This window comes from Ictalurus punctatus, chromosome 1, assembly GCF_001660625.3.
Source record: "Ictalurus punctatus breed USDA103 chromosome 1, Coco_2.0, whole genome shotgun sequence".
Taxonomy (NCBI): Eukaryota; Metazoa; Chordata; class Actinopteri; order Siluriformes; family Ictaluridae; genus Ictalurus; species Ictalurus punctatus.
In genome coordinates this window covers 38371568-38380952 of record NC_030416.2, presented here as the reverse complement: position 1 = coordinate 38380952, position 9385 = coordinate 38371568, and the positions used below count along the sequence as shown (strand labels likewise).

The 9385-nt window shown below is 40.6% G+C and overlaps 1 protein-coding gene across 2 annotated transcripts in view; it reads left to right on the top strand.

The window, feature by feature from the left end:
* Positions 1 to 8629: 8629 nt before the first annotated feature.
* Positions 8630 to 9385, top strand: part of mfsd1l (major facilitator superfamily domain containing 1-like) — a 7332-nt gene continuing 6576 nt past the window's right edge. Inside the window, exon 1 of one of the 2 annotated variants that reach the window (XM_053684825.1) lies at positions 8630 to 8896. In XM_053684825.1, coding sequence (XP_053540800.1) covers positions 8875 to 8896 — 22 coding nt within the window. In that variant the 5' untranslated portion in view covers positions 8630 to 8874. The remainder of the gene's footprint in view (positions 8897 to 9385) is intronic. The other variant, XM_053684826.1, reaches the window with a different exon arrangement.

Genomic DNA, 9385 nt, shown 5'->3' with positions numbered 1-9385 from the left:
GGTCGCCCCCGGGGTCGTGGACCCGGGAGATCAGGATGAGTTGCATGAAAATTTCTAATAAGCTGAGGATCCAGTATGTCCTGTTTAGGGACCCAGCATTGTTCTTCTGGTCCGTAGCCCTCCCACTCGACTAAATATTCCAGCTTGCCCCTCCTGTGTCTAGAGCTGGTGATCTTCTTGACTAAGTAAGCTGGTTGTCCATCAATCTCCATAGGAACTGGGAGGGTCTCAGAGGGCACTTCTGTGGCTAAAGGTCCATTGATAACTGGTTTAAGACGTGATACGTCGAAGGAGGTGGCGATGCGGATGTGTCGAGGTAGTTCTAGACGGTAAGTAACCTCATTGATTCGCCTGAGGATCTTGAATGGTCCAGTGTATCTTGGAGTTAGTTTCTTACAACTATGTGGTTGCTTTAAGTCCTTGGTGGACAACCATACTCTATCGCCGGGTTGGTAATTTGGATGTTTACTGCGGTGGCGATCAGCCTTGCGTTTGTACGTGTATGTGGTCTGTCTCAGATGTTGGTGCGTGTCGGCCCAGACTTGTTCACTACGTAGAAACCACTGGTCAAGGTGGCAGGTGATTCTGTGGGGGTCGCATTCCATGGGAATAGTGGGGGTTGGTATCCAAGAGAGAGAGATACTTTGTATATATTGTAACCTTAGTTTTGACAGGTATAGGTCAAAGGTCAAAAAGATACACATTCTAACTCTCTATATCTAGATCAAAGGTCATGATCATAAAAATATTTATAGTTATGTTAAATCTGGATCACATCCATTCGTTACCATACATGGTGCGGCCATGTGTTTTCCACACCACACACGTTGCACACATGTTCTTTATAACACTCTGTGGTAGGTCACAAAAATATATATAGTTATGTTAAATCTGGATCACATCCATTCTTGACAGAAACGTTACCATACATGGTGCGGCCATATGTATTCCACCCCACACACGTTGCACACATGTTCTTTCTTTTCACATAGAATATGAAACTCTCTGAGGTAGGTCATAAAAACATATATAGTTATGTTAAATCGGGTTCCCATCTATTCCTGACACAAACGTTACTAGTTATGTTAAATCGGGTTCCGATCCATTCCAGACAGAAATGTTACTATACATGGTACGGCCATGTGTATTACACATCCAAACAAAAATATGACGCACACAAACGCACTTTATTTTCACATTATTTAAAAGGAATTTAAGTGTTATGTACTAAATTACCATAATTATGAACACAAGTTGTTAAGTTGACAATCATTTTTAAAATTACGTTTCTCCATTTAGATTGTCTGCAGTAGAATGCAGTCTTTTAAACCAGGAAAAATGACCGCCTTTAAGTTTTATAACAATAGTAAGTAAAATCCAGCGTGATTTACATTACAAATCTCATACGTAACATCTCTGCAGGATTTATAGACGTTAAAGCACTGAATGAAATGAGCAATATAGACAAAAAATAAACACTCTGTGTCTACTACTTTTATCTCTCTCATAGAACTATCCACAGTCCAAAGGCTGTGGAGCTAGAAGGCTACGTGTGCGAATGACAAAAGATTTTAAAAAATAAAATAAAAAATGTATCAATACATGAAATTAGATTACACAATGTAGTTGAGGTTTACATGAATAAGCAGAAATGTAATCATGCTTATCTTTCCTATAGCACAATTGAAAAGCCCTCTCTAGATGAACAGATTTGTCAAATGAAACTCTTTCCTTCTTTTCCACTGCTACGGTAAACTAAAGAGTAGATATTCAAATGACACTGCTAAATATGACTAGCATTAGCTACGTGTACTAGTGCAAAGTAGTCCATCAAATGTATTAGCAGGTGTAGCCTATACACGAGTCCACTATCTGTCATATCGCAACTGAGAACATGCCCCAAATTCATTGCTTTAGTAGAATTTAATGGTAAGTGAAATGATAATCACATTGTAATGTCCTTAGTATTTGTTCAGTCTACAGGTCCTCTAACACTCTGTTAAATGAATAAATGTAAATGTACTACAACGTAAATTTTGTTTTAAATCAATTAACGCAGAAATTACACACAATATTAAGTTGATGTAATTATCAACATTATTATGTCAACACAACTCATCAGAGTAATGTGTACAACTTTAAATATTTAATTAATTCAATAAATTAGAATTTTTATCTTGCAACCACACATTAAATTTAGATTGTGGGGGTTTGTTTTGTATAGCTCCGCTGTTAGAAAATACATGATGGTTGAATGTGAACATAAATGAGCAGAATGTAAGCTTGTGAAATAAATGAAACTTTATTGATTGCACTTTTTGAGAAATTGGCATGACTTTGAATAAAAATTTACTGAAATAAATACTCTAAAACATTGATATACCCGATGAAATGTTCAAAAAAAAAAAAAAGAAAGAAAAAAAAGTTTTTACATACCTTCTAAATAGGTCCCTTTAGGAGGTAAACATTTTAAAGACGGTGTTTTATAAGAAACGCGCGTATTACATGCCTTCTAAACCTAACCCTTTAGGATGTAAAATGTTTAAAGTGCTGCTTAAAAGAATCAAGAGTTTTGTTTACATTTATGAGCTCTGGTGACAGTGTCTGAAGTGTGTGTGTATGTGGGTGTGGGGGTGTGCGTGCGTGTGTGTGGGTGTGTTAGAGAGAGAGAGAGAGAGAGAGAGAGAGAGAGAGAGAGTCGAGTGTTTCCTGGGGGTTAGCTGACCAGACTGCTTACAGTGTGTTTATGTTAATGAATTAAGGGACGAGTCGTGTGTTTCAGGGTTTAACGATCCCTACCAATGTGTACATTTGTGGTTTAAGTGAATCTTTGTTTCTGAAATTACTTCTGTGGTAATTATCAGTTTGTGTAACTAATCTATCAGAAAATACTAGACCCGGTGACTGAATGTGGTAGATGTATTAGAATTTTGGACATGTTATGCATGTGTAGCTCCCTATGTGTATGATCTATGTGTAATCCTTCTGTCAAGAAATGAACAGACTGAGGTTTGTGAAATAATTGAACTATTTATTGGCTACGTTGTTGAGAAAAACACTGATGTGTAAAACATTTCTACAGTCCTTCAAGGCTGTATGATGTCGTTGTTCTCTTTTACTGAAAGAAAGGTCAAAACCATCGGTGTTATTTGTTGTGAAGACTGAAGTGACAATATGTCTGAAGAAAATGAAAATATGTATTACATATCCTACCTTCTAACCAGGTTATTTTAAAGGTGAAAAAATCTTTTTTAAAGACGGTGTTTTAAAAGAGTCGTGCATTTTGTTTAAACTATAAACGAGATTTCAGAAAATGGTCCGCCAACGAGGATACTTACACAGAACTATCGCTAAATACATAAGCTTTCGTCTATGCTTTGACATCCCGTGTCCCAGCAGTACATTTATGACCTCTGGTGACCATGTGGGTGTGTGGGGGTGGGTGTGAGAGAGAGAGACACAGGTGTTCTTTCGGGGGTTTTGCTGACCAGAATTCTTACAAATGTGTTTGTTAACGAATTAAAGGGAGTCGTGTGTCTCAGTGTTAAAATAGTGGTTAAGACATCGTAGTTAAAACACAGAAGAAACTCTGCAACTATCTGCTACAATGTCTGCTCCGAGAAATCCTAATACCCTTAGAAGATTGCTGTGTATTCACCAACAAGAGGACCTGTTGAAATGAGAGAGGACCTGACTTTTGCTCCAAAAATTTTTTTTTTAAAAACCAAGATGTTAGTTTGACAATTTATTAATGAAGGTAATGTAAATACGTTGTTGTTTAACCCTGAGCAGGGCGTCAACAGCTCCAAAGATCCTGTCTTAAGTCCGAGGGTTTAGTTCGGAGGTAGAAAAACATTTAAAGATGACGTTTTAAAAGAAACAAGTGTTTCATCCTTAATGGTAAAAAAGAAAAGTGTTTGTACTCCAATATGAAATAAAACGGTGGAGACACACTGAGTACATTTCTGTTCCACAGTCTATAAGGATCCCCAAACTTCATGTAGTGTGGAAAAATATATACACCCTCCGTGACTGCGTTACTTAAGGTTTAAACATTTTTATTTTGTGATGGCAGCAAGACAAAACGGTTGTACATTTGGTATCTGGTGATTTTAGAATTAGGCCCCAAATGTCAATTATGTTTTGTGTATGGCTTCGTCAGGCAAAGATCACGATGGTACGGAAAGAGTATACAAGAGTAATTGGGGTGATCTAATGCTTAGGACTTGTACAGTACTTCAGCTCGGGAACGTCCCACCATGGCGTTCAGAGAGGCGTTATCTATGGTACACGTATATATAATATAGATCAGATCACCAGTCTGTCTTTACCCACTCCTGATCTGGGGGTTCGGGGGATGGGAATATCAGTTCAGGCATATTTCCAACAGAACAGAATATTAGACATTTAGTGTAAACTAGTGTTAAAAAAAAATCTCAGAAATATTTCAGCGAAAATAGTGGTCCATATTTAATGCATTATATTAGAAATGATAGTACAGTCTTTGTTAAGGGAGTGAATTAACTTACTCTGTGCGCATTATGAACAGGATGCCACCACTCTGTGTATATCTCTCTCCATGTTGGACCACCAGTACTTTTCCCGTAGGAGATGGTATGTGCGCTGTTCCCCTGGGTGACCTGTACGGATTACTGTGTGGGCCCAGATAACGAGCTCCTGACGGTATTCTTCGTGTACAAATAGTTTGCCTGTGGGACATGTTTTTGGAACTTGTGACTGTGGAATGTCTTCCAATTTTTGATCTAGTTCCCATTCTAGAGCATTGATGGTACATGAAGGGTTGATGATATATTCCTCGTAGTCATTCACACGTTCCGTGTGGTCCAGACAAGACAGGGCATCGGCCTTTGAGTTTTTGGATCCTGGTCTATGTGATAGGGTGAAGTGGAACCTGGTGAAAAACAGGGACCATCGGGCTTGACGGGGTGTGAGCCTCTTGGCAGTGCGTAAATACTCCAAGTTTTTATTGTCAGTGAAGATGACGAAGGGGTGTGTAGCTCCTTCTAACCAGTGCCGCCACTCGTCAAGGGCTAATTTGACGGCCAAGAGTTCTCGATTGCCCACATCATAATTTCTCTCAGTGGGGGAAAGCTTTCGTGAAAAGAAGGCCACTGGATGGAGCTTTGGCCTTTCTCCAAAATGCTGGGAGAGTACAGCCCCTACCCCGGTCTCTGACGCGTCGACTTCCACGATGAACGGTCTTGATGGGTCTGGATGCTTGATAATGGGGGCGGTTGTGAAGGCTTTCTTGAGCTGATCCAGGGCTACTTGGGCAGCTGGGTTCCACAGCAGGCGTTTTGGCTTCCCTTTTAATAAGGACATCAAGGGATTGGTGATGGTACTGAAATTTCGAATGAATCTTCTGTAAAAATGGGCAAAACCCAGAAATCTTTGTAATTCCTTCACCGTTGTGGGTGTGGGCCAGTTCACTACTGCCTTGACCTTTTCTTGATCCAAAGAGACCCCTTTGGGGCTAATGATGTATCCCAGGAATGAAATGGTGTGTTTATGAAATTCACATTTTTCAGCTTTGACATACAACTGGTGATGGAGTAATCTTCGTAGAACCTGGCTGACGTGGTGGACATGTTCCTCTTTGGAGTTGGAATATATTAGGATGTCATCGATGTAGGTGATTACATGATGCCCCAGCATGTCCCGTAAGACGTCGTTAATAAGACACTGGAAGACTGAGGGAGCGTTAGAAAGCCCATACGGCATGACCTGATACTCATAGTGACCGGACGTTGTGCTGAAACCTGTCTTCCATTCGTCCCCCTCTCGAATCTGGATCAAGTTGTAGGCACTGCGTAAATCCAGCTTAGTGAAGATGGTGGCAGTGTGTAGTTGTTCCAGAGCGACTGGTACCAGAGGCAGTGGGTATAGATACTTGATGCAGCACTGGTTTAACCCTCGATAGTCTATGCATGGTCTCAAACCTCCTCCTTTCTTCTCCACAAAGAAAAGCCCTGCTGATGCCGGAGATGTGGATGGTCGTATGTAACCCTGGTGTAATGCTTCTTGAATATATTCTTCCATGGCCTTTTGTTCAGTTAGTGTTAGAGGATATATTCTTCCTCGAGGTGGTGTAGTGCCCAGAAGCAGGTCGATAGCGTAGTCGTAGTGTCGATGAGGTGGTAGCCCGCTAGCCTTCTCTTTACTAAATGCTTCAATGAGGTCGTGGTGTCCAGTGGGTATTTGAATGGTGTCAGCCCTGTTAGGGCTCTCTATGGACGTGGTACCTAATGTTGTCACAGGGAGTTGAAGGCAGTGGTTGATACAATGCGATGACCAGTGGGTGATCTCCCTTTGAGTCAAAGAAATTTGTGGGTTATGATGTTCGAGCCAGGGAAGACCGAGGACCACTGGATGAATGGCAGATACAATGACATGGAAGATTATCCGTTCTTGATGGAGAGCGCTGGTGCAGAGGTTAATGGGTTCTGTGCAGTGGGTAATAAGCCCCTTTCCAATAGGGGCTCCATCAATGGCTTGAACACGGCGGGGTGTGATAAGGGGACGAACGGGGATGTTGTGCTGCTGTATGGTGTCTTGATCGATGAAATTCCCCGCCACTCCTGAGTCGATCAGTGCTTCTAAAATACAAGATACGCCTGAGTACTCTAATATGACTGGCATTAAAAACGCAGATTGAATCGAGTGTTGGACTGTGGAATCCAAACTCACCCCTGGCTGCTGTTGCTTAGCAGTTGCATTGTCCCAAATAGTTGAGCTATTTTATACACTTACTACATACTTATACTTACTTAATTACCATATATAGGGTGTAGGGTGTTGAATCTCCTATTGGATATATACTGCAATACATAGGAGTCATTTTTCCACAACATTCCAGATGATTATATAGGGCTGCTCACACCTTTTAGACACCGTGTGTATGTCATTTTCTCCACACACCATGTAGGACAATGGCTTCATTTTAGAAACTTTAGTCTTTAGGAGCTGTTATATGCAGGTAGTGGGGAAGTGAATATAAAATGGTCTTTGGACTATTGGGCAGTACTAAATAAATCACAGAGATGGGCGTGTCTTCACCATGTACGCATGTTCATTACACTAAACACTCCTCGTGTACTACACTCTACACACACCTCATGTTAATACACACTGATTGTTCTGATCTTTATTATATGTTATTACTATGTTATTACTTGTTGTAGGGGCATGGCCACGCTTGATCATTAGTAGGTCACATGACCATGTCTGTAGTGTGTACCTGTGTTAGGAACTCAATGGCCTTTTTTTCAGTATGTGTTCTTATGCAATCTTGTGAACTCGTTCTACATCATCATCCACCGCTGAAGTTTAATTCCATTACTCAAGAACACGAGTACAGAAGATACGTGAGATTACCCGTGTGTGTTCTTGATCTCGAGGACGCATCAGATGCAGACCTGAGCACACCGAACCCACTTGAAGTCCCAGAAGTCAATGCAGCAAAACAATAGCGGATGACGGAAACCTGACCCGTACCTGTAGTTTTAACATCTTTTTAACGACAATAATCTAAATAAATCTAAATATGCTAATCATCTAAAAAGAATGATTTAGATTGAGATGTATATGTATGAGGATGTTGAAGTGTTTTAATTAAACCACGCTAGCTTCCATCCTGAGGTAACGCCTGGCAAGACCGGTCTTCACGGGAAAGTGAGTTCATTCTTTGCATTCATAGAATTGAGATAACAACCGATAATTTCCCTTAAAACCTCCCGGAAGTGTTGTTTCTCTGACACGCCCTTTCAAACCTTGACAATAAAAACAAACAAAAAAATAAATAAAAAGGGTGAGTGCTCCCTGAAATATCTTTATAGCCTACTGAAGAAAATTTGCAAAAGCCCACCCTTCCCCACTATAACCCCCCCACCCCCCCAAAGCGCAATCTTTACCTACGTCAGTTCGTCAGATATATATTACCTGGAGTTATTTCTACTGCTCATTTTATAGAAGGTACAATGCACCATAATCTTTTCAGTTTGTATAAAACATTCCATAATCACCCCCCCCCCCCCCCCCCCATGTAAACCTAATCCAGTCTGAATACAGCTTCATAGTGTATTATGTAGGGTTATTTGTTCCATTATAATAAATATGATCATTTTTATTAGGGTTAATTATTGCCATTATTCCATACTCTGTGCATCTGTAACAGGGAGCTGGTCACTATATATACATGTACAGTTCCCTCCAGTAATATTGGCACCCTTGGTAAATAACAAAGAAGGCTGTGAAATTGTCTTTATTGTTTAACCTTTTGTTTAAAAAATTCACAAAAATACTCTGCTCTCATGCATCTTAAACAACTTCAAACACAAATTTATCAAAAATAATATCTTTGTTAAATATAGGTGTGCAACAATTATTGCCACCCTTTTAGTCAATACCTCCCTTGTGCTACCTCTCTTTGCTAAGATAACAGCTCTGAGTCTTCTCCTATAATGCCTGATGAGGCTGGATCTGAAAGTCCATGATGATTTTTACCAGGGTTTTTTGTGATCTGATTTCATTAGGTTTTCTCGCAGAGCACGGATCAGCCAATCAGCGCTCAGTGTTGATTCAGCCCTGACTATAACAACCGTTATCTAGTCGTGTGACTTCGTACGCGAATCAAGAGCACGTGACGTTCAGGTGCCGCGTTTTGGGCGTTGTGCGGCTGCGCAGAATCAAGTACACACATAGACACATACACACACACACACACACACGCACGCACGGACACACACGCACACGTATCATATACACAGTGAGCTAGAAGGGAAATTTTACTCTCTCTCTCTCTCTCTCTCTCTCTCTCACACACACACACACACACACACACACACACTGGTCAGAATGGCGAAACCAGCTGAGAGAGGTAATGTCCCTATTTTAATCACGTGACTAAATCCTGTAAACTTATGTGTATTTTTCCTAAAAACAGAATTAGGCCAGATCTGTCCCTAATGATATCTACTGCACTGAATGGTGTGTCGCCTGGTTATTTATTTAATAATCATTTCTTTAGTTTATTTTTATTTTGTACATGGAGTAATGTTTATGTTAAACGTATAACACTACACAGGCTGTACAACAAATCACAGGTTTTAACTCTGTGTAGTGTGCTATGTAGAGAACACGGCTGGATCTGTCCTCACACCGCGGACGTATAGAAGTGCAGGTCTGGTGGAGGAACTATTTTGCATATCAAGGGATTAAATGTATTTTGTAGTACTGACATTCCCTCTCTCTCTCTCTCTCTCTGTCTCTCTCTCTCTCTCGCTCTCTCGCGCTCTCTCTCTCTCTCTCTCGCTCTCTCGCGCTCTCTCTCTCTCTCTCTCTCTCTCTCTCTCTCGCGTACGCTCTC